Source organism: Pistacia vera, unplaced genomic scaffold, assembly GCF_008641045.1.
Source record: "Pistacia vera cultivar Batoury unplaced genomic scaffold, PisVer_v2 Contig521, whole genome shotgun sequence".
Taxonomy (NCBI): domain Eukaryota; kingdom Viridiplantae; phylum Streptophyta; class Magnoliopsida; order Sapindales; family Anacardiaceae; genus Pistacia; species Pistacia vera.
Genome location: NW_022196359.1, coordinates 1,228,302 through 1,255,323, shown reverse-complemented (window position 1 = coordinate 1,255,323; position 27,022 = coordinate 1,228,302). Strand labels below are relative to the sequence as shown.

At 34.2% G+C, this 27,022-nt stretch overlaps 1 protein-coding gene across 1 annotated transcript; it reads left to right on the top strand.

The window, feature by feature from the left end:
* The first annotated feature begins 12,248 nt into the window (after positions 1 to 12,248).
* On the top strand, positions 12,249 to 14,869 carry LOC116106755 (probable aldo-keto reductase 1). Its single transcript, XM_031393080.1, has 7 exons — positions 12,249 to 12,378; positions 12,507 to 12,674; positions 13,112 to 13,315; positions 13,430 to 13,602; positions 13,883 to 13,979; positions 14,325 to 14,478; positions 14,626 to 14,869. The coding sequence occupies exons 1-7, from the start codon at positions 12,319 to 12,321 to the stop codon at positions 14,820 to 14,822; spliced, it is 1,053 nt and encodes a 350-aa protein (XP_031248940.1). The 5' UTR covers positions 12,249 to 12,318; the 3' UTR covers positions 14,823 to 14,869.
* Positions 14,870 to 27,022: the final 12,153 nt, after the last annotated feature.

Genomic DNA, 27,022 nt, shown 5'->3' with positions numbered 1-27,022 from the left:
TCAAATTGATTAAAACTTATGCGGAATTAAGATTACTTGTTTAGACTATGCTTAATAAGTTATTAAACTAATGATTAAACATATAAACCATCCACAACATAAAATAAAGCACACAACTCATTTTTACATGGTTCAGCAATCATGCCTACATCTATGGGACTAAGTTCAAAAAAAGCCAATCTACTATGAAATAATTATGTGTTCAATTACAAAGACAAGAATAAGTATCAATTGTAAAAACTCCCTATTTGGACAACACTTCAATCTTCGCTCTATGGTTGAACGTCAAACCTTTATAGTCTTGCTTCTCCTCCAGAGGACCATCAGGTCGTTCTTGAGCTCCTCTCAAGTTTCAACAATGACGAATTACTTCGACTGCAACAGCTCAAACATATCTACTTCTCAACATGGAACAGCATTCCAGAATCAACTCATGCAAGCAAGAGATAAAACACAGTGATTCAAAGCCTACCAAAGAATATTGGAAACCTACAAAAACTAAACAACCTCAAATAAAATATTTAGAGAATAATGGAGGTAAATAAGGCTTCCTTAAAAAAGTCACAATAATAAAAGGATTATTTATATTTGAGTGACGTTTCAAGGAAAAACAAGAAACCAAACCTATTTTGGAAATGACTCTTGAGATCCTGGACTCCTTTATTGGAAATGATTCTTTACTCTATATTCTCCTTATAAGAAAAGAATTCTTGAAATCATAATCTTCTTTTAAGAAAAAGATTCTTGAGATCATAATTAAATAAAAAAATTTCTAGCTCACATAATATATAATGTCTACAAAAAATCTTTCTATAACTGGAAATATAATCACATTTAATTAAGGTAGGTGCAATATGCATGAATATTAAAATAAAATATGACTGATGTGTAGTGATCATTGCGATCTATTGTGAGCACCTTTAAACTGAAACTAATTAGATTGTGCACGAATCTGAATGAATAAGTTGACAAAACCAAAATACTTACAATCTCCCCCTTTGTTCAACTTATGAACAAAGCACAATCTTAAGCAAAACACAATCAATATCATCAATCAAAAATAGTTTTGCATTAAGTAAAGAACAACTAAACTAAATAACTCCCTCTCAATTAGTATACTCCCCCTGAGTTACTAAACCAAATCACTACCAAGCGATTAATAATCAAAAGCACAAGAGGGTTAGTTCAATTCTCAATCAATCAATATAAAGTCATATCACAAACCAACTAATGATTGATTGAGTCACTTCACATGAAAGAAACAACATCAGCAAGTTCAATAAGGATCAGCAAACACAATAAATAACTTGCATCAGTAACCACAGTTCACGTTCATAAAAAAAAAAAAAAAAAATAGCATCAACAGCTTGCATAAAAACATAGAAAACTCCCCCTGAGTGAAACCAACCAAGGAAACACAACAAACACAAATAATTCTCCCCCTCTTTGTTCATAATGTTTGGCAATCCTAGAAAATTTAGGAACTTGAACAATGCATGGATTCTAAGAATCAATGTGGGGACATGTAAGATCGAGGTGAGCACACCAGGAATCGTTTGAGCAAACTGAACCAATTTAGACAGTGTGTGGTGACCGTCAACACTCATGTGAACACAGTGAATCAAGGGGACAACTTCACTCTCAAGGTGGTGACATAGGTACAAAGGCAGCAGATCTTAAACACTTATTCTACTTTGGGCAAAAACATAAAAAAATAAAAATAAAAAGATATCATGAGATCAATAAAAAATTCATCGAATTTTAAGGAGGCAAGTGATACACATCTGTATATATGACATTTTAAACAAGTCTCAATCTTTAACAAAGATGCATAAGGAGAGTCTCTTCCATGTCGTTCAACACTCANAAGGATATCATGAGATCACTAAAAAATTCGTCGAATTTTAAGGAGGCAAGTGATACACATCTGTACATATGACATTTTAAACAATTCTCAATCTTTAACTAAGATACATAAGGAGAGTCTCTTCCATGTAGTTCAACAATCAAAGTTTCATAACTCAATACATACAGGATAGCAATCAGCAAGAGAACTTGTTCATTTGTGTGTGTTGTGTCCTTAAGGGGTTGAAACATGACACATTGGTCAAGAAGTAACCAAGTGTAGCTTTCATACTTGCAAAGAGATAGTCCTCTAAATGGTAGATTTTCCAAAGACATAGGGGTCTCTACATCCTAGAAAATTACTCAAATATGACTTTTACACTCCAAGCAAGGTAGCTCTTTCACAAGGTGATAAGAATTAAGCATTATGCACTCAACGATGTAAGAAAGTCATTATACTTCAAGAGATGAGAAAAACAAGGTGGACACCACACTTATTGCATACATTTCACAAGAGAGAAATATTTTCAATGACATTACACAAATCAAATACACTTGCAACTCTAAAACAAAAGACTTTTCTCATGATCTAATATAAAAAGAAAACATAGTTCTGCTCAAGTTGAATCAGTCCAATGGACTTTCTCAAATTTACAAATGTTTGAAAATTAAAGTCTTTGTAAACAAGTTAGCTAGTTAAGAGTTTGTGTTTACATGTGCAAGAATGATGACCTTTTCTTCAACTAAGTCTCTAATAAAATATTGCCTAATGTCAATGTGCTTAGTCCTAGAGTGTTGCACTAGATTCTTAGAAATATTGATTGCATTAGTATTGTCACATAATACAGTTATACACTCTTGATCAAAACCATAATCACACAACATTTGTTTAAGCCACAAAACCTACGTACAGCAGCTTCCTGCAGCAATGTATTTAGCCTCAACTGTTGAGAGTAAAATGGAATCATGCTTCTTGTTGTACCATGTCACTAGATGATTTCCAAGATAAAAACATTGTCTTGATGTACTCTTCCTGTCATCCAATCTTCCAGCCCAATCTGCATCACTGTAACCAACCAAGGTAGAGTTAGTATCATATGCAAACCACAATCCAAAATCACATGTACCTGAGACATATTTCATAATTCTCTTCACTACGGTCAGGTGAAGTTCAGTTAGATCAGCCTGAAACCTGGCAGAAATACCTACACTAAAACACAAGTTAGGTTTGCTAGCAGTTAAGTACAAAAGACTTCCTATCATGCTTCTAAATAGTTTATTATCTACTTTCTTCCCATTTTCATCTTTGGACAGTTTAAATGTAGAACTCATTGGGGTTTTAGTATGTTTGGCATTTTCAAGACTAAACATTTTAAGCATGTTCTTGGCATATTTAGTTTGAGACACAAATATACCATCATCAAATTGTTTTATCTGAAGTCCTGGAAACATACTTAACTCACCTAACATGCTCATTTCAAATTCATTTTTCATTAAGACTACAAATTCATCCAAATGAATTTGAGATGTGGACCCAAAAATAATGTCATCAACATATATTTGTACACACAAAAACTCACCATTACAATGCTTAATGAAAAGTGTTTTATCAGCATTACCTCTCTTGTAGTTGTGCTCAAGGAGAAAGGAGGTAAGCCTCTCATACCATGCTCTTGGGGCATATTTCAACCCATACAATGCTTTCTTCAGTTTGAATACATGAGCTGGCTTGTAAGGATCCTAAAATCCAGCAAGTTGCTCCACATATACTTCTTCCATCAACATTCCATTCAAGAAGGCACTCTTCATATCCATTTGGTAGTGTTTCAAACTTAGACAATAAGCAACAACAAGTAACAATCTGATTGATTCCAATCTGGCCACTGGAGCGAAGGTCTTATCAAAATCTATTCCTTCAACTTGGGTGTATCTTTGTGCAATGAGTCTGACCATGTTTCTAACAACGTTCCCAAACTCATCAAACTTGTTTATAAAGATCCACTTGGTTCTTATAACATGTATACCTTCATGTCGAGGAACCAAGCTCCACACATCTTTCTCTCAAACTGTTCAAGCTCCTCTTGCATGGTAGTAATCCAACAATCATCCTCTAGAGTTTATTTTACATTCTTTGGTTCTGTAAGAGAAACCTAGCATCTTCTAGTTACCATTACCTCTTTGGGATTTCCAATCACACTTGATGGTGGATGAGCTTTCTTGATCCAAGAGGGTGGTTCTTTGGTTTTTGGAGGCTTTTTTTTAGTGATCTCATCAAACAAATCAATTAACAAATCATGTCCTGGCCTTTCAGAAACCAATCCTTATTGGGTAGCCGCGGTGGTCACAATAGGTTCTGGGGTGATCACCTTAGCTTGATCTTATGTTCCAATTGCATTCAAAGTGAACACATCATCTCGATCAGTGGTCACCTCAATAAGAGCAGTCATATCATCAATTTCATCTTCTTGTGAGAACTGTGAGTAATATTCTAAATTAAGGAAAACCACATTAAATGACTCAATAATACATTCAGTTCTCATGTTAAAGATCCTATAGGCTTTACTATTTGAAAAATATTCGAGGAATATACCTTTATCACTCTTTGCATCAAATTACACCTTTATCACTCTTTGCATCAAATTTCCCTAAATGATCTTTATCATTCAAAACATAGCACTTGCAACCAAAGACATGTAAATATGAAAGGTTTGGCTTCTTACCTTTCCACAACTCATATGGAGTTTGTGATGTACTTTTCCTTAAGAACACTCGGTTTGAAATGTGCATGCAATGTTAATTGCCTTGGCCCATAGTCTTGTTGGCAACTTCTTGGCATTTAACATAACTCTTGGCATCCCTTGAAGAACTTTATTCTTCCTTTCCATTACACCACTCTGTTGAGGTGTCTTTGGGTAGAAAATTCATGCCAAATACCCTGCATATCATAGAGTTAGAAAAATCAGAATTTTCAAACTCTCTCCCATGATCACTCCTTATTCTTACCACTTTCTTCACTTAGCAATTTTGTTCCACCTGTAACCTTTTGACAAGACATTTAAAGACCTCAAATGCATCAGACTTCTCTCTTAAAAAATTAACCCATGTATATCTAGAATAGTCATCTACACAAACAAAAACATATCTTTTTCCCTCCTAAACTTTCTGTTTGCATAGGACCCATTAGATCCATATGGAGAAGTTCTAAAATACCAGAGGTAGTTAATCGAGATAAAGGTTTGTGAGGACTCTTAGTCTGCTAACCTTGTTGGCATGGGCCACACACTTTACCTTTGGGAAACTCAAGTATAGGTAGTCCTTTGACAACATCCTTTTTAGAGAGTTTCACAAGATCCTTGAAGTTCATATGCCCAGGTTTCTTATGCCAAAGATCCACACAATTTGTTTTGGAGCTTAAACAAGAAACTTTGTTAGACAATAAATAGCAATTATCATTAGATCTTTTTTCCTCAAGCAAAGAAGTGTCATCACCATTCAAGACTTGACACATATTCTTTGAAAATTTCACAATACAACCTTTATCACAAATTTGACTAATGCTTATAAGATTTGCTTTAAGTCCTTCAACATAAAACACATCATTTAGCATTGGGAAGCCAAGAATGACAATAGAACTTTTTCCCAAGAATCTTACCTCTTTTGCCATCTCCATAAGTTACATGACCAACTTCCCCAAATTTAAGATTAGTCAATAAATATTTATTACCTGTCATGTGTCTTGAACAACCACTATCAAAGTACCATTGGTCATTTTGAAAAGCAAGCAATGATGATTAACTTAGGTCTCCACACTTTTCTGTTTTTGGAAAAATTATTCTGGTGTGGTGACCTAACAGATTGATGTGGTGACTTTAAAAAAGAAAACTCATGATTTCCAGTGCATCTTTTTAAATAAGAAATTAGTTTAAAGCAATTTGGTTTGATGTGTCCTTTCTTATGACAAAAATGACATATTGGTATGAAATTTTTTACCTTTGAAATCTGCTCACACTTTTCAACAACAGCTTTTGAGACTAATTAAAATGCTTTAATGAAGGTGGTCACATTGGGTTTGGAGGTGCTCGCAGCAAAAGAAAAACCCAGACCTGCTTTATCACCGAAAATCTTCCCTTGTGCAAGAACTTCATCCAACTTGTATGAACCTGCATTTAACCTCTCAACAACAGCCTTAGCCTCAGTTAGTTCATTTAAAGTTTGATTCAACAATATTTCCTTGTTAGACAGATAAGAAAATAAGACTTTCAACTTATCATTCTAAATTTTTTTATCTTCTGTCAAGATTTATTTTTCAGATTCAAGAGGTTTAATCTTCTTAATAGTCTTTAACCATGATTCATACATCTTGTCATAAGCCTTATGTTGCTCTTTGTAGAGATCCCATGAGTCATCTGAGGACACACTATCACTGACATCTTAGTTCACCGCAAAGGCCAAGTAATTTTCATCTTCTTTAAAGTCATCACCTCCACTCTCACTGTCGTCACTCTCACTTAGGGTGGTAGCCATAGCTTTACCCCTTTTCTTCAGAGTGTTGGCACACTTGGACTAAATATGACCATACCCCTCACACTCAAAGCATTTTATACCCTTGCTTTTCTTTTCATAATCTCTCAAATTTTTTTTCGAGAAGCCTTCCTGACTTGTTTGATGATAAAACCTTTTCACAAAGGGTTGTTTTCCCTTTTTACCCTCACTCGATTTTCTCATATTCTTCTTCAAGAACTTTGCAAAGTTTTTAGCAATTAAAGCACACTTATCATCATCAATGTCACTTGAATCAACATAAGCAGGGGATTCATAGATTACCTTATGTTTCAACGCAAGTCTTTTACCTAATTCCTTATCCCATTGTTTCAAGTTTAGCTCAAAGGTTTGCAAGGATTCAATCAGTTCATCCAGTTGCATCTCATCGAAGTCACAACATTCTTCAATAGAGGTGGCCTTGGACATAAATATTTTAGGTAAAGAGCACAACACTTTCCTAACAAGTTCAACATCAATATATATTTTACCCAAAGCAAAACAGTCATTTGTAACATCACACAATCTGCCATGAAAATTAGAGATAGTTTCATCATTATGCATAACAAGATTTTCATAGTCAGATATTAATCTTCTAAGCCTGGTCTTTTTCACAATGTTTGTTTCTTCATTTTTTTACTTGGAGTCTATCCCATGCATCCTTAGCCGTTTCATAGTTTGCTATATTTTTTATTTGATTAATATTAACAGCATTAAAATTAGCATGAAGAGCTTTTGAGTTAAAATTAGACTCTTGTAACTCAGCCTTAGTCGATTGATCTATGGCTTTTCCTTTGCTTCTACTTGCTTCTTCAACTTTAGGTTCTTTCCAACCAACAATGCAAGCCCTCCAAGCCCTCTCATCAATGGATTCCAAAAAGACATGCATCTTAGGTCTCCAAAAAGCATAATTGGTTCCCTCCAACATTTGTGGTCTATTGGTAGACCCTCATTCACTAAATAAACTCATAGTAAACAAAATAGTGGTCATCACACAGGATTGATGTGGTCACACAGAACACAAAAGTGGTCACACGAGATATGTAGCAAAAAAACTGTAAAAAAAAAAAAAAATCAATAGCCACCAAATCAAGATTTAAGCGCGCGCGCGCGCATACACACACACACACACACAGACACAAAGCAAGGATCTACTAAAATAACTCTTCAAAACACGCTCTTATACCAATTAAAAATTTTAAACCCAATCAAATTGATTAAAACTTATGTGGAATTAAGATTACTTATTCACGTTGGGCTTAATGAGTTGACAAACTAATGATTAAACACAAAAATCATCCATGGCATAAAATAAAGCACACAACTCATTTTTACATGGTTCGGCAATCATGCCTACATCCATGGGACAAAGTCCAAAAGAAGCCAATCCACTATGAAATAATTATGTGTTCAATTACAAAGACGAGAACAAGTATCAGTTGTAAAAACTCCCTGTTTGGACAACACTTCAATCTTCGCTCTTTGGTTGAACCTCAAACCTTCATAGTCTAGCTTCTCCTCCATGGGATCACCAGGTTGCACTTGAGCTTCTCTCAAGTTTCAACAATGACGAATTACTTCGGCAGCAATAGCTCGAACATGTCCAGATCTCAACACGAAACATCGTTCTAGAATCAACTCATGCAAGCAAGAGATAGAACAAGGTAATTCAAAGACTACCAAAGCATATTGGAAACCTACAAAAACTAAACAACCTCAGAGAAACTATTCAGGGAATAATGGAGGTAAATAATATAGTTTCCTTAAAAGAAGTCACAATAATAAAATGATTATTTATACTTGAGTGACATTGAATGGAAAAACAAGAAACCAAACCTGTTTTGGAAAGGATTCTTAAGATCCTGGACTCCTTTATTGGAAATGATTCTTTAATCTATAATCTCCTTATAAGAAAAGAATTCTTGAAATCATAATCTTCTTTTAGGAAAAGGATTATTGAAATCATAATTAAATAAAATCTTTTCTAGCGCACATAATATATAATGTCCACAATTATTTTTTTTCCACAACTAGAAATATAATCACATTTAATTAAAGCAAGTGCGATATGCATGAATATTAAAATAAAATCTGCTAGACGTGTTGTGATCTCTGCGATCTATTGTGACACCTTTAAATTGAAACTAAATAGATTGTGCACTAATCCGAATGAATAAGTTGACAAAACCAAAATACTTGCACAATATTTATTTGATGTGAGGTTCTTATGCATTGGTTGCAAAATTATGTTTCTAAATTACCTTAGAAAGGCTTTTATAACTTTAGTTGGCTGCAGATTATAGATAAAAAGTTTGTTGCTATTATTTATAACAAAAAAAATCAAAATATAAATGATCTAATCCTTTCTTTAGTCATTTTGAATTGATAATAAGAGTCATATGAAATAATTAAAAAAAAAGAAAAAAAAAAAAAAAACCTCAACAAATGTTCATCATTAAATGAAATAAAATATAGTTATATATTAATTTGAACGAAGGCGAGGAGGAATGAGAGGTTGAATCCAAAACTTCTTCAATCCTATGTCATTCCAATCACAATCCTAATCATAAATTTGCGAAATTTGTTAGGATATTGGGTGACTCGTGAAATATCTAGTTGATAAATATTGGGCATGTACTATGTTTTCGAGTTCACTTCCTTTTTTCACTAGGATGGAAGTGGAAATATGGCCCGAGAAAATGGATCTCTTCTTCTAGCTTTTAATTTGGACAAATCTCATCTCCGACTTATCAAACCTAAAAACAGTGCTAATGTGTGCTAATATAGTACCCTAATTTAACCTTCCTTAAAATCTATGACAATGTCGTGTAGTAGCACAATACTTTTCTAACCAATTAATTATTCACTATGCAGGGGTTTTTGATGATTAAAGTAAATAAATAAATAAATAAAGACAAACAAATTAAATCTGAAGTCGAGAGAATATGAGATAAATTGGATTGAAGGATCATTCATCACCACTAAGCATGAATTGCAAATCAATAGAAACACTTCATAACTTCCTACCCTCTTGATCATATCAGCTCAAAAGATATCATAAGCTCGATAAATTCGATCTCTCCTTATTGTATCATTGGATTAAACAAGCTCTTAACCCAATTCCTTATCTATTGAACAACCTAGAATAACATCTCTAGATTTAATTTAATCAAAGCAATAAGCAGCGAGAAACACAATGAGTCAAGGCTAAACTCATAAGCTCGGTTTAGTTATCATGAGTGTTTATTTCCATTGCATGCAAGCAAGCAACTTACCACTAGTTGTTTGGATTAGTAAAGCGATTACGTACTAGACAACCCAAATTGGTAATAATAGCTCAACACAACTATTTAATTGCGCACTTAAATAATTAAAGAATTTCTATTAAGGCATTTATCATAGAGAATAAAACAAATAATCAAGAGGAATCGGAAGAAAGAAAAGTGCAACTATTCTATTAATTATCACAAAACATGTCTAGGGCTTTGAAATCACCCCAATCACAAGAGAATTAGTTATCCATAGAATAAAACCATAATTGTATTCATGGTAACAAATAATAAAAGGAATCAGAAAAACTTAGGAAAATTTGGATGATCAATGGAGTTGCTACAATCACCTCCAATTCTCTTCTTCAAGCCCCTCTCAGTCTCTCTTTCTCTCTATATTATTGAGTATTTTTGTTATCTTTGTTCTCTATCTAAAAATAGCTGAAGACATCTAATTATAGTGTTAGGGTTGTTTGAGGGTAATTAGAGTAATCCTATCATATAAGACTTGACAAAATCAAAGTAGATTAGGATTTAGGACCCATGCCGTAGGGCCAAAAAATCCATACTTTGGCACGCCTTGCATCCGTGATGACCCAAGAGTGTCATGCGATGCCAAATTCCCCATTTCGCGACACCAAAATACTTCCAATTTCGAGCATGATAAATTATGAATCGGATGAAGTCATAAACATATGAACTATAGCTCTTCGAGTTAGCTTTCTAATGGTGCAAGAATGACGCAAATATGAGGTCTACAGCTCGAGTTATTGTCAAAATACCCAAATATGCTCTAGACTCAAACATATTCTAGGATTTGCATTCCACACTAAATGTCATAACTTCCTCGTTTCAACACTAATTCTCGAACCATTTGTCTCCAGTCATTGCAAATTTCATCGCCAACATCATATTTCATCCAAATATTACTTTTACGTATTTACGACCTGGAAACACACCAAACATACATGTGATCCCGAAAAATACATTTATGAAACAATTAAGTCAAATTATACAATTAAACCTAATTTCCCACAAATGATATCGATAAACCACTAAGTATAAGTGCATTTTCAAGCACTTATCACATGCCACTCAAGATCCTTAAAAATATGATTAAGTAGGAAGAGATCTCCATTTGAGTTAAGCAGACTATTGAATATGAAACTCAGTTTGGGTCCAAGACTATTTGGGTTTATCACTTTAACCCATATAGATTGCTAGCTTAATATTTCTTCCTAAGCTCAATGTAAAACCCATATTTGGTCCATGTATTTAGTTCAAATAAAAGGCATTGTAACTAGAAAGACCTTGTAAAAATATCTCATTTATTAGGGAATTGTTAGGTAGGTATTAATTGTGGTAGGTGATGGATGATATTTATTAGGGGGTTGTTTGTCTAAGCTTATGAAAATTAGCTTATAAGCAACAATTGCTTATAAGCTAAAATTAACTTATAAGCATTTGAAATTTTAAGCAATTACGTGTTTGGTTAAAGTACTTATAAGTGACTGATAAGTAATTGACGTGTTTGGTAAAATGTGGCTTATAAGTACATTTTATTATAAAATTACTAAAAAAGGTACTACATTAAACAATGGCATACTATGGAATTTTAAAATTAAATAAGGATAATATGGTAATATACTTGGTCAAACTAGCTTATAAGCAAAGTGCTTATAAGCCAAAAAAAAAAAAAAGTACCTCCCCCCCAACTTATTTTTTTTAGCTTATAAGCTCAACTTATAAGCTCAAAAAAATTATAAACAAACAGGTCAGCTTAATTTTAGAGCTTATAAGCAAGTTTGACCAGCTTATAAGCTTAAACAAACACCCCCTAGGGTAGGTGGTAGCTGGGAGTTAATAGTGTAAAAGGCTTCTTTGACCACTATAAAAGGGGATGATCCCTAGCCATTTTTTACAAGCCAAATTTGAGAAGTAATAGTAATCATCTCTTCAAACACTCTTCTCCTCTCAATTCTTAGTTACTCTTGAGTGTATCAGATCCCACATCGCCTGGTTGTGAAAGAGTGAAGTGCCATATAAGTAATGGTCCCTTACCCACATGCGAGGCACCTTTTGCAGCATGGGCTGCAAGAGGACAAAACCGTGAGGCCCGTGAGCTTGAATGGGCCGGGCCAGAGCGGACAATACCTTGCAAGGGAGGTGAGGTATTACACAAATTCTTTTAGGATTCCTTTCCTGTTTTTTTTATCTACCGTTTCAGATTACGAATATTTCCGCCAAGTCTTTTCTCCGCAAAAGAGAAACGCACATGTTCCTTCTTGGAAAGTGAAGAAGTGTTTCTGAGAAATCATAGTTTATATGCCAGGATAAGTGGATTACATGTGAGCTTTGCTGGCATATTGGTAGAAACTGATACGGCAAAACATAAAGAATTGGTTTCAAATCACAAGGTATCACACATGGATAGGTTATTTAAATATAAAACGTGTTTCATGACTACTGTTTATGAATAAAAATAAACATGAAGATGGCTAAACAATAAATAAACGGGCCTCATTAAAGGTAAATTCAAGTCTAGATAGCTGGTCACTTCCCCAACGGCTAAGGCCACTTAGATTGACTATTTAGTTCTAACTTACTGAGAGAAGTCTTTAATTAGTGTCAAGAACAGAACAAGGTTGAACAGGATAGAAAAAAAATGGGTGAAGAGCAAAGAATCATTGTTCCAAAAGTGAAACTGGGAAGTCAAGGATTTGAGGTAAGATTTAATGTCATATTAAAAATGTAAACATGGTATTATCTCCATGCTCAGATTTTCACATCATATTGAGATCTGAAGATGTTTTTATTGCTAATTTAATTTTGTGATATGCATTTTCTTAAAAGGTGTCAAAGTTGGGATTTGGTTGCTCCAGCCTTACTGGAGTGTACAATGATCCTATGCCAGAAGAGGCTGTCATTTCTCTCATCAAACATGCATTTGAGAAAGGAGTCACTTTCTTTGACACAGCAGATACCTATGGACCCCATACTAATGAGATTTTGATTGGAAAGGTAAAAGCACATGCTCCTAAATTCTCCATGGTTTGGTTGCAGTTAATTTTCATGATATCAGCAAATATTGTACCTACTGTTCATTACTATGTATTTGCAATAGTCACATTTTTTCAGAATGATAAGGATGAATACAATTAAGAACTTATGCTCCCAAGTTTGTGTGTTTTCTACTGGGATGTAATTAATATTCTTAATTCTATTTAGTGGGGTTCAGATTTCTCTCTCTTCCAGCTCTTTTTACTCGGGTGCAAAGCGCATCCCATAACTCATTTGGATAGATATCCAACGTTCAAGTGAATCTGAGTCTCACGAAATGGGGTTGGTAGGACAATACGTGATGAATGTAGTTCTTCGAACCCACTAAATGAGGTGGATTGGAGATATTAGAAGGGGATATTACAAAGCTGATTAAACAAATTTTCCTTACTTTCCAGGCTTTGAAGCAGCTACCTAGAGAGAAGGTTCAGTTAGCCACAAAATTTGGCATTGTCAAATTTGATAATACTAGTATTATTATACATGGTACTCCTGAATCTGTTCGCTCCTGTTGTGAAGCCAGTCTAAAGCGACTTGAAGTTGAATACATCGATCTCTATTATCAGCACCGCATTGACACATCAGTACCTATTGAGGATACTGTAAGCTCTGCTGCATCATTTGTTCTGTTTTTCTTCTCATGAACAGCCATTCCTAATCTTTTAGCTTAAGTTCAAATTAAGGTGACAGTACATTATTGTTATTCTTTTTCCTAGATGCAAGAACTTAAGAAGTTGGTGGAAGAGGGAAAAATAAAGTACATTGGTTTATCTGAAGCTAGTCCTGATACTATAAGGAGGGCACATGCAGTTCATCCCATTACCGCTCTTCAAATAGAGTGGTCACTTTGGAGTCGTGATATTGAGCAAGAAATTGTCCCACTTTGCAGGTTTCTTTATATCTAATAACCAAAAATCTTGCTAAAATTAAGCATCAATTTTACATGTTACCATTCTCATTTATATTCTAACTTCTAAGCAGAACAGTATTTGCAGTTCCAAATTTTTATTCTGCTTCTATAATTGGTTTGGTTTAGTTTAGTGTTCTATGTTACTTCTGTTCAAATCTCTGTAAGCTCAGGTTTTCTGCTTCTTTCAGTGTAACTCATACAGGCTGAAAGTGTATGATTTTCTAATAGCTGTCTTTTTTGCATATGGTGAACTTTACAGGGAACTTGGAATTGGGATAGTTACATACTGTCCTCTTGGCCGTGGTTTTTTTTGTGGCAAGAAAGTTGTGGAAAGTGTACCTTCAAACAGTTTTGTGGTATGGCATTGCCACATATATCTATTGCTTGCCTTATTTAAGTTTATCTACCCCTTCAATACTTCATCAACTCAAGTTCACAAATACATCTTTACATAGTCGGAGCACTTGATTTGATAACTTCATCTTGTTTCCTCCGCAAATAATCTTTTATTAATTGATGGAAAGTGTGATTGCTAAAAGTGTTCTGGTATGCCACTGGGACTTTGTGTTTATTTAACCTTCAATGCTTTATAAACTCAAGTTAACAAATGCGTGATCTTTATGGAGTTAGTGCATTTTGATAATTTCATCTTGTTTCTTATGCAAATAATCTTATTAACTGATAGCCAACCTTTCCTTTAGGAATCACACCCTAGATTTCAAGGAGAGAACTTTAACAAAAACAAGATCTTATATTCGCGTATAGAAAAGTTGGCTGAAAAACATGGATGCACTCCTGCCCAACTTGCACTTTCATGGATTCTTCACCAAGGAGACGATGTAGTGCCAATTCCTGGTAACTGAATCTTTTCCTTTGTTCTTCTTACACTTTATTGAAGATGTCAAATGTGTTATTTGTCCGCTTTGGGGTTTCAGCAAAAGTCCTGCATCATGACCCAGAAGGGCCTTAAATTTAACTCCCTTTTTTTTTTTTTGGGTGCAGGGACAACGAAGATAATAAATTTTGACAATAATATTGGTTGTGTTGAAGTAAAGCTTACAAAAGAAGATTTAGAAGAGATTGCTGCTGCAATACCCGTGGAAGAGGTGGCGGGGAGTAGGTTTAAAAATGATAGTTTTCTTCGTTACTCTTGGAAGTTTGCCAACACACCACCCAAAGGATTTGTATTAATTAATTGATGAGCTTTTGAGCTAGCTTAGATATACCAAGTAATGGTTGAATAATAAATGCAGAAACTTTCAAATCTCACATGCAACTAATGCAATATTAAAAAAAAAAAAAAAACCCAGATAGAGATTCAGTTTTGTTTTCAATTTTAAAGTTATTATGGCTGCGTTCGTTTATAAAACTTCCATATTATTTTCATTTTCTGAACCTTGTAATGCGGGATATTTGCATTCATACACAATTTTCTAGGGATGAGCAGAAATTTAGGATAGAACCAAAACTGACGAATACTCGGGGGGTAGCAATCAAAATCAGTCCTAATAGGGTAGGTTCTGGTTCTTAAAAATTGGAACTGGGCCTCCCCGATTCTGATTCCGATTCTGATAAAAATCTATAGTACCCAAACCTGATCACCCTTACAATTTTCAGCCAATTTGACTAGAGAAAGGGAGAAAACAGTTTAGAGAAAAAGATGATGTGGGTCTCGCCTTTAATATATAAAATTAAGGTTTTGAATATAAAGTTATTTATTTCCTTGTACTTTTTATATTTTTTCTTATTTGTCTTAAAACAAAAACTTTTCTTTTAAATTAAGATTTTTAACACAAGATTATAAATAAAAATAAAAATTTATATCTTTCACGCAAACTTTTTGAGACGAACATAACAAATGGTACTTTGAAGGGGTTTTATTGGTAATGTAAGTGAGAAATATCGTAATTTTTATTATGTTCTTTGTGTTTTTAGACAAACATGTCGAACATGTTTTTATTTTTCACGTTTCAAGTATTGCTTCCAAACAAATATATTGGACGTTCATTTTCATTTTTCACATTTTACAATCATTTTCAATATTCTCAAAAACATATTTAAAAATAAATAAATACACAAAATTCATAAAAGAACACATTCTATAATTTTCGTAATAATGAAATATTGTAAAACAAAATTGTGGATGATTTTATAAGTGATTGAAGTGATAAATTTGATAATTTATCAATCAAAATTTGTCATTGCGTTTGTTTCCCTATTTTATCCTATCCTACCCAAAATATATATGTTTCATTATTCTCAAAATATAATTCTATCATATTTAACTACTATTTTTAAAACCCCTAGGTTTGTTAATTTAGCTAAACACCTCCTACAATAAAACATTGAAAATTAACAAAAACAGCCCCGCCCCACCCACTCATTAAATGCCGAAAGTCAGCCACCACCGCCGGAGGGTGTTAGTAAATTAACAAACCTAGGGGGTGTTTTTGTTCATTTTCAAATCTTACCCTCATAATAACAATCCAACTCAACTTTTTCAAAAATAATACTCAAAATACTCTACCAAACACTTATGAAACTTGTGGATCATGCAAGTAATGTTCTGTTCTGTTTTTATTTTTTGTTTCTTAAATTTTATGCTTTGTAAAAGGTGTGAGCGTCTAATGCAAGAAGTTGGGGAAAAAAGGTCTTCATTTTGAAAAGGGTTAAATGACAATAATCCCCTCAGGTATAATAAAAATTCTTATGAGGTTTCTAAAACAATAAAAATCTTATGCCATTGAGTTTTAAGTGTTAAAATAAGTGATAGGATGACAATTTGATAATACTTACAAACTTTTAACAATATAAATATTAACAGTTCCCTAACTGTTTATAAATGGAAGGAGAATTTTTTTTTATTTTAGAAATCTCAAAGAGATTTTTGTTATTTTATCATATTTCAATAGGATTAATGTAATTAGCTCTTTTGAAAATCTCTTTTTGTTTGATAATTTCTCGCTTAAACAAATTTTAAATCTTATATTACTTTTTCGTATAGGATTTTTTAATTAGATTTGCACTGTTTATTTCGTTACGTGAATAAAAAGTCTTTTCAAGTTATATGCATATAATTATTAAAATATTATTTTTAGACAGATTTACACAACTCAATTTTTTTAACATTGCTTTCAAACAAAGATGAAGATAATCTAAATTAATCAATTTTGATATTTTCAATATTTTAATAAACATATATATATATATATGTGTGTGTGTGTGTGTGTGTGTGTCCCCACAATCATTTCATGATATTCTGTGAGTATAAATAGGGTGGAGCCAAAAAGTTTATTTTGGGGGCCAAAAACTATTTTCAATGGATGGAGGAGCCAAAGGTAAGTTACAACTTACACATACACGGAGCCAAAGGCAAGTTACAACTTACAACTTACACATACACGGAGCCAAAGATCGACTTGAAAGAAAATTAAAACCCCTCTAGTTCTGGATATAACTACAAACCCCCTGCCGTTTGTCAGAGTCTATCCAACTTGTTACCTTAACATTGCTAGGAGCAAACAAATCGAATATTGAATCTATTCAAAAACCTATGATAATGTGATGAAATGACTTATATATCCTCAATCTTTATGAGATCTAATAAAGACACAAAAGACGAAAAAATTGATTATAAGACTGCAAAAGCAGACACAACAACTACTTCTTTCCAATCTTCTCTATTATACTAGCCCACAACTCCGTTCTTTGTACCACAGACACCATTTTTTTTTTCCAACCCATAAATCACGTTCTAGTTCAAACAAAAATTCTACCTTCCATAACTATACAAAATATACTCAAGCCTTTCACATTATAAGCTGTAAAAAGCATCAAAACAAGTTGTGACAATAATAATACTCCAAGCATTACAGAAACACAGTACACTGTTAACTAAACAATAATTCATTGACAAAATACATGCCCTTATGCATAGCTTAGAGTTTCAATTGCATATCAAAAATAATAATAATAATAATAATAAATCATAATATGCATATCCATGCACATCATACATAAACTAGTGCCATTTTCTCAAAAGAAATATAGCTGGTGTATATGGTATTATCTGTCAATTAACAAAAAAAAAAAAAAAATTATATATATATATATGCTTGCTTTCAAACTTGTATCATTCTCCACTTGTTTTTTTTACATCAACCTGGAAATACATATAAATGAAATTCATGAATCATATAAAATTTGAATGTTTTATGTTATATAATGGTCAAATATGTAAGAAAAACAACCTGGTGGTTCTAATTTTGCGAAGTCTGACTTGCTTAGCTTGGTAGAGGTGGTGGATTTGAAGATGCTTAACTTCCCATAACCATTCTGGCTCCACCTATGACATCAAATCCTCTTCCTCTCCCTAACATAGAAAATATTCGACTTTGCATAACAATACCAGGATTGGATGAACCTTCTTTGATGTTGTCTAATGAAAGAAACACGTTATAAATATGAAAAATATATAATGTGAGTTGTAGCATGATAAGAGCTTGAAAATACATATTTACTTAGTGGTTTATGGGGAGTATTTGTGAGAAATTAGGTTTAATTATGTAAAGTTGCTTAATATTTTCATAATTGTCTTTTATGGGATCACGGGTGGGTTTGAGTGTTTTTTAGGTTATTAGCGACAAATGTTATGCTTAGATGAAGAATCATGTCAGCAATGGAATGAGTGACGAGTAGGAACAAACAGATCGAGAATCAAAGTTGAGATGAAGTTGTTATGGAGCTTTGAAGTAAAGAGGAGATGGTAGATTACGCTCCAGTTTGAGCATGCCTCAGTGTTTCAACAATAACTTGATATGTAGACCTTGGATTAAGATGATTCTTTGACTGTTGGAAATCTAACTCAAAGGCTACATTTCATATATTTACCACTTCTCCAGATTCTATAGTTATTGTGCTCAAAAATCACCATCTCTAAACTGTTGAGGATCGATGCAAGAGTTGAACTAAAGAAGAGGAAGTTATCACTGTGCCATATAACACTTTGTCTAGAATCAACCATGCCGCGGGTGCTGGGGCACAGTCACGATAGCTGAAAATTTTTCTTCCATTTTTTATTAGGAAACTGGGGTTAAGAGTCATAAACTAAATAGAATTAAGGAAAATAAAACTCTAACCCTTGTGGGATATAAATAGAAGGCTTTTAGCATTATCTTAGGGATTCTTGGGAGAGAATAAGAGAAGAAAAATTTGTAGAGAAGAAAATGATAGAATTTCTGGAGCTTTGATTCGCAATACAAAGAAGTTTTTCTTGTTCCTTTCTTATAGACTCATGATAATTGTTTTAATAAAGATGATTGTTTATTTCATGTTTATTATGAACTGACTTTATTTTCCTAGGGCTAAGATGTAGCCCAATCTCTTGATTATGTGTTGATTTATGTATGTTGGTTTTCATTAAGATTTCTTCCTAAGTTTTATTATTATGTCTAACGCTTTTGATTTTTAAGGGCCAAAGAATTGAATGAACTAATGGACTATGTTGAGATCGAGAGATGATACTTTGCTACGGTAGTAAAACATAGGTTGAGCGAATACTAGAGATAGGTTACTGCAACTTGTGAGGTTTTGGTAAACTCCATAGAGCATAATGATCTCTAATTTCTTAAATCTGATTAGAGATAATTCGGGTTAGTAATTAAGAGTTAATTTGATAATTGTTCAAGAGAAAGCTATTGGAAATTTAGGGAGTTTGACCTATAGGAAGAGCTTAATGAAATTAGCATAAGTGATCAATACATATGAATAAGAGTTTGTGTGGAATCTATGCCCAAGTTCTAATCATCTTGCACTAAACCCAAAGTTTTATTTAGTTGTTCTCTTTTCAGTTCTCTTTTAAATTCAATTGTTTACTTTAATTTAGATTTTTCTAGATAAAAATTGTGATTAATCAAATAGTAATTAGATAGTAAATTTTGGTAATTGATAGTAGTAATTTCCTTGGGTTCGACATCCGTATTCGTACACTTTATTACTTGCACAATTTCGTACACTTTATTACTTGCACGATTTCGTACACTTGCAAAAATCACAACGTAGCATAAAACAATTAACTCAACTGCAACATAAATTACTTGAATTTTTCTTGGTCTCCTTACTTTTTTTTACTTATACTAGTTGATTGAGGTAGTAGTGGCATGCTTGCTGAACCAAGGTTTGAAACCTACAATTTATCATAGATAATAAGTAACAATGGAATATGAAATATTAACTTAAAAATTACAATAAGTAACAATGGACTACGAAATATTTACTTAAAAATTAATCATTAAATAAAATAACATTACCTCACTAGTTGCCCTTTTGCAGCCCCTCTTATTGTGTCCAACTTAATGGCAAAGTCAACATCTCATCACATAAGACCTGTTAGAGTTGATTAACTCTCTTTCGTGTTAGATTGCCCATTTTAAGTGCAGTGGAATAATTGTCAAGTAGATTAAGACATTTCCAATTTGAACATATCAAACACAAGTGTAGAAAATAAAGAACACAGTCATATACATGGTTTAGCTAAATCTACTTTTAGCCTACATCCATGGGACCTTGTCTAGATCGAAGCAGTCCACTAAGTTAAAAACACATTACAAGATAATGTTCAAAGTTGAAGATACAGTAAGAAGAACTCCCTATTCAACTTTACACTTAGCACCACACTCTGAATCCTTAACGCGTAGTAACTCCTTGGACATTCTTCACACTGGGAACACACCTGAGAATAGCTTGTGAACCAACAACCTTCAAGCACCGACACCAAGCACTGGCAAAGGAACCACGTTTGAACAGCCATCAAGACAATGAATAATATGGTGAGGTTTTGGCACAAAATGAAAATGACCTTGAACCTTAAGAGAAAAAAATACTCTTAAGAAATTTCAGAGTACAATGAAACAAAATGTCAAAAGGTTAGATTCATACACGCAAGAAAGGGTATTATAATGTAGGGTTTCTTGCTCAACAATATAGTGTCATGTCAACCAACAGGGGATTGACGCATGTTTGTCTAAATAAGGAAAGTATTCCCTTTTTTTGGTTTGGACCACAAAGCAAATCGGGAAAAGAAACTTTATTCCCTAGGACCACTTAAGGATATTATGACACATGTAAAAAAGTCCTAAAAAGTGAGAGACAAAGATAAACAATATATTTTCCACTTTATTAGACATGCAACCTATGCTATGTTGTAAATATCTTAAGCGAGAGTGTCAGCAAAAACTATTGTGCACAACACACTCTAAACAAAACAAGCCAACACACAAGTCTGGCAAACAATGTGCACACACACAACTCATAAGTTTGACAAATATGAGTTTTCTACATTCTCCCCCTTTGTCAAACTTATGAACAAAGAACATAAGTAAGATTAAGTGCAAACCTGATTTAATCAGATCAAACCTGCAGATTTGCAAAAACAAATGTATAAAGAAAAATAACTAAAAGAAACACAAGAATCAATCAAGGGTTGGCAAATAAAACAAATAAAAGCATCAAAGTAAGATAACCAAGGAGTTTTGTAGAAACAAAGTAAAAGAAACAGCAACAAAAATATAAATAAATAAATAAACTCCCCCATGGAGAGATAATAGCAAACAGTTCACAGTTTAGCAAAAAAAATGTAAAAAAAAAAAAAAAATTTCTCACTCCCCCATAATGCATGCTTACTTCCCCTCTTTGTTCATAAGTCTTGAAGACTTTTGAGAGGGTAGTGAAGAGTGATTGGCCTTCCTCTTCTCTCTCTTCTTGGAAGGAGCAAAAATGGTAACATAAGCATCCTCCACTTCAACGTTTGGAGCAGCAGCAAAGGAGTTATCAGTAGTTTCATCTTGTACTAGAGGGGCAGCTTAAGTGCGCGCATGGGTACATCTTGAGCAGTGGCATCTTCATGTGTTTTTGCTTCTTCTTCGTTAGCAACTTCTTGTTCTTCCTTAGTAGCAGCTTTGTCTTCCTCTTCATGAGCAACGTCTTCCTCATCTTCATGACCTGCCTGTTCTTTTTCAATTTCACAAGCAGCATATTCTTTATCTTGATTCACAACTGCATCAACCTTAGCAGGCACGGCAGGAGCAAGAGGGACAATAGGAGCAACTGGAATAGTAGGAGGCACCTCATTCTAATCACCAGGTTCTATTAGAGTAGGGGAAACAAGTTTCTTCTTCTTCTTTTGCTTTTTCTTCAAATCAGCCTCCAATTTGCCCATCTAAGAACTGAGGGAAATGTGAATTTCCTTCACATATTGGAGAACAGTCTCCACTGAGGTTTCCAAATCCTGCATTGCAATAAAAAGCTTGGACTACCAAGTGTTAGTCTTTGATTGATCAATTGAGGAGGTTAAAGGCAAATTTCTTGTAGGTTATCTAGAAGACTTCTTAGTGATAGTCTTTATCTTCAACGCGGGTTCTACTTCATAAAACTTAGGCTTGTAAGTGGAAATAATCTTGTAAATCAGGGAAGGAAAAGACAAAATTTGTAGAGAATGAGTAAACTATGCTGCCACCCTAACATTAGTGAATATTAATGCAGCCAAATTTATCTTCCTCCCTTGAGCAATCCCATATAGGAGTTGTGCTCGTTCTGGTCTAATAGTTGAGTTGTGCATGGAAGGTAACCAGTTTGTCAATAAAATCTTAAACAACAATTTGTAAAGGGGTGTGAGCACACCAGGTTGAAGAACACCACTCCTAGGCCATTTTGCAACTGAACCACCAGTGATTACTTTGACAATTTTGTCTAAGTCTAAGCTCTTCAATAAGTAGGACCCAATGTCCTCTAACATAGACTTGATCATTATGCACATTTGAATTCAGTTTAGCATTGTCCAAGCCAAAATTGGCGTAAAACTCTTGAACAAGAGTTTAGACAGGTGTAGTCAAACCTGTGACAGTACCTAGCCATTTTCTTTTCTTTATCATGGCATGAAATTCATCAAAATCTTCTAACCTAACATTTGCCTCGCTCACAATTGTCTTTTTGACAATGTGGCTCTAGAATCTATTCTCAGCATCAGGTAAAACAAATGGAGAGATATTACCAGATAAAAGTTCCTCCATGACAACCTTTCCCTTCTTTTTCGCCAACTTTGCTAGAGTCAGAGGCTTTGAAGGCACAACTTTTGCATAACCTTCCTTGCGTGACTTGAGAGTAGCTATCGGAGTGTTGTCAGAGGCGCTGTCAGACGCCAAAGGGGATTTTTCAAGCAACTTCTTAAGTGAGGCAAGGGCTGACTCTTCTGGTGAACACTCTGAATCATGGTGATCACTGGAAATAGGGGATGAACCAAGGGTGGTTGAATGGTTTGATTCTTTCTATTGATATTCTAATTCAGAATATGAATTAGTTATTGGAGGAGTACGGTTTTTCACCGACATTTGACTACGCAATCTAGCCCTTTTCTTTGCCAGGAATCCCTTTCCCAAAGATCCTTCTTTTCTTTTTAGGTCCTCCATTGCTTTCTTTCTTGAATCCATGAGAAAAAACAGAAAAATCGGAGAAAAATTTAGAGAAAAACTCAAGTGACGCAAACGGGTTATGAAATGTGAAGATTGACGTGAGAAAAAAATAGGGCTAACATTTATGGAAGGCGTTGATTCTGATGCCCTAAGAAAAGTTATACCAAAATTAGAACTCTATCCTAAATAAGAGTACATATGCAATTGTGTGAGCAAACAGCATCCCAAAAGAACATCATAAATTTTCAAAAGACTAGATTTTATTGAACAACTTTTAATAACATAAAATTAACATGATGAAATGCTTCACATAAATTTTTTAGGGTCAAGATAGTCAATTTCTGCAAATCATCCAAATAAATCAAATTTTCAATCTTAAAAAGGCATAAAAACTCATACAGAAGTTGTCAACATACTGCAATCAAAACAACACTTCCTTAATCACACACAAGAGAGATAAATTTCCAAGATCTTGTCTTAGTGTGTGATAATGTCCTCAAGGGGGTTAAATGACACATTGGTCAATTTTAAATTTTGCAAGAGAAATTCCCCCTTCCCTCATGCCCTGCAACATTTTTCATTTTTCATTTTTCATTTTTCATTTTGGCAAAGAAGATAAAAATTTTTCTTTTCATTTTGATAAAAAGGCAAATAACTCTCATAAAAATAACCAAAATGTAGCTTTCACACTTGCAAAAAGGTAGTCCTCTTAATAGTAGATTTTCCAAAATATAGGGATCTCTACAAATCAGAAAATTACTCAAAACAATTTTCACACTTCATGCAGGGTAGCTCTTTCATAATGGTGACAAGAATGGACAATCATCTCATGATGCGATAAGGTCATGTTATAGAGAGAGTCTCAGTGGACATAACATAATGGAGTTAACACATAGATAAGAGAAAATTAATGACAATTAGAGTGTTAGCACAAATCAAGGAGTCTTGACAAACAAAAATAAAAGTACCATGTTCATGCTTTATTCATCAACTGAAATGAAAAACTATTCAAGTTGAAGTAGTCCAATGGACTTCCTCAAGAAAACAAAAGTATCATAGTCAAACGTTTTTGTAAATAAATCAGCCAATTGAGATTTTGTGTTCACATGATGTTAGAGTCATGAAAGTGACTCTATTTTGGTGATAAAAAGACTCTATGTGTGATTAAAATGAAATCATATTGAGATAATTAAAGAATTTATGAATTTATTCACGAAAATCGCATCCTAATATTTTTCTTATGAATTTAACTTGTTTGGAATGATTTTGGAAATGGTATGAATTGATATTAGGTTGTGGTTTATGGGTTAGGGGTGATTTTGTCTCATTTATGCTATTTAGGGGGTAAACTGTCATATTTATAGGGGTTGATTTTGTCACTTTTCAATCATGTAGGGACCAAAGCGATAGTTTCCACTTTGCGTATAAAAGGAAAGTGAAGGGTCGCAAATTTGAAGCGCCGATCACCCATCCACAATTTTTTCCGGTGACTCTCCATCTCCCATTTTCGGCGACCTCCGGTGACCTTTCGTCTTCCCCGTGCACCGATCATCATTGTCCCGTATCACCACCATGAGACGCGTTCTGCCACCTCGACTTTTCACATTCCAGCCGTGATTTTGCCATTTTCTGGTGACCTCCGACGACAGTTGGGCTCCCTGGTGGTTGATCTAGCTTCCCCATAACCGGATGTATCCATTCCAATCTTCATCTGCCGCCGAAACCATCGGAATCCACCATCACCGCCATCGCGCCTCTTCACCTTCCAACTGCGATCTCTCTCATTTCTGGCAACTTCCTAGGACCTGATCTGAACTCCCCATCACCAGAGCTTTCCATTGGTACCTTCGGATCCCATTTCTGCCACCATTTGTAGAAAGACCCGCCAAAAAATAACGTATTTCGGCGGTGCAACTGTTGGTATTTCGGGCTGTCCGTTGGTCATTTTCTCCCCTTTTTCACATCATATTGTTGTCGGCTACTTCCTCTCTGCTATGATCAGCTTTGTTTCCACCGCTTCAGCCTCCATCGACACCACCATGAGCGGTTGAGTTCCCGGTTGTCTGTTACGGTATAGGCAAGATCGAGATTGACTCCATGGCTCTGCTCCTCAGCTCTTGACTAGTTGGATGAGCGCAATTGTAGGACATTTGGTAGTATTGTGTTTCGAATTATATATTTTTTTCGTTTCATGTTTGATTTCGATACTTTAATATGGTTTGAGCATAATTTGTGATAAATATATTGTTGTCCATTATGATTTAATGTTTTCATAGAACTCGCTGAATGATAAACGTTGGTTTGAAATAATTAAATGATGAATATTGCTTTTCATTACTTCACATTGATTGTAATTGAGTTATGGTCGGATTTAATTTCATTTTTACTGTTGTTGCATTTATTGTGAAGTTGGTTGATTGGAAGATACGTGTTGACAAATTGTATTTGTTAATCACGTACCAACTAGTGGTATTGTCTTGTAGCGTTTATCGGCGTTCAATGATAGTCTTTAACCAATCAAACTTGAGTGATCGGGTGAGACATGATAGATTATACCTACAGTGTCGGAAAGCCATTTCGTTTATTTACCTTGCCTTGTAGGTTTAGGGGATCATAAAGGGTGGAGGAGAATTGTGTGAGTTGGTCTCGTGTCGAACCAAAACCATAACGACAACGTCTTTATTATAAAGTCTTCATTAGTTTTAATTTCACGCTTTTATTATTTGCATTTAGTTTGTTTAGTTTAATTAATCAAAATTGCCAATTTCATTTCCTCTACTCAAATATACATTAGGTTGTTAGTCTTGCTCTTTGTGGATTCGACCCTGCTTACCGCTAACTACGGTATTTATGTTTAATTTTGTGGTTGTGACGACCGGTTCGACACATAAGCAACTACAATAATGTTCTCCTCAACTAACTCTTTAATGAAATGATGTCTTATGTCAATGTGCTTAGTCCTAGAATGCTAGACTGGATTCTTAGAGATGTTAATGGCACTCGTGTTATCACAAAATATTGTTACACAAACTTGATCAACACCATAATCAAACAACATTTGCTTTAACCATAAGATTTGAGTGCAGCAACTCCCTATGACAATGTACTCAACCTCGACAATGGATAGGGAGATTGCATTTTGCTTCTTGCTATACCATGTGACAAGATTATTTCCAAGATAGAAATATCCACCCGAAGTACTCTTTCGAACATCCAAACCTCCTGCCCAATCCGCATCACTATATCCAACCAAACAAATGTTAGAATCAAATGAGTACCAAAGTCCAAAATCACACGTACCATAAACATATTTCATGATTCTTTTCACTACATTTAAGTGCAACTTAGAAGGATTAGCTTGAAACCTAGCACAAACACCAACACTAAAACAAATATCAGGCTGGCTTGCAATCAAATAAAGAAGGCTTCCTATCATGCTTTGGTACATCTTATTGTCTACCTTTTTACCATGTTCATCTTTAGACAACTTAAGGGTAGCACTCATAGGGTTTCTAGCATGCTTTGCAATCTCTAGACAAAAATTTTTTCAACATGTTTCTAGCATACTTAGATTGGGAAACAAACATGTCATTTTCCAATTGTTTAATTTAAAGTCCAAGAAACATATTCAACTCCCCTACCATACTCATCTCCAACTCATTTTTCATCAAACTAATGAATTCAAGTGCATGTGAATGAGATGTAGAACCAAACACAATATCATCAATGTAAATCTATGCACACAAGATTTCATTGTTAACACGCTTGATAAATGAGGGTTTTGTTGGCATTACCTCGTTCATAGTTATGCTCAAAAAGGAAGGTTGTCAACCTTCCATACCATGCTCGTGGGGCTTGTTTCAAACCGTAAAGTGCTTTCTTCAATCTGAATACATGATCAAGTTTGTAGGGGTCTTGAAAGCCAATACATTTTT

What these genes read in the sequence shown, in the direction of transcription:
- LOC116106755 (XM_031393080.1), top strand. Translation starts at nt 12,319, where the DNA reads ATGGGTGAAGAGCAAAGAATCATTGTTCCAAAAGTGAAACTGGGAAGT. An exon ending in GAAATTGTCCCACTTTGCAG is followed by an intron (nt 13,603 to 13,882) that starts GTTTCTTTATAT and finishes TGAACTTTACAG; the next exon opens with GGAACTTGGAATTGGGATAG. An exon ending in TACCTTCAAACAGTTTTGTG is followed by an intron (nt 13,980 to 14,324) that starts GTATGGCATTGC and finishes CCTTTCCTTTAG; the next exon opens with GAATCACACCCTAGATTTCA.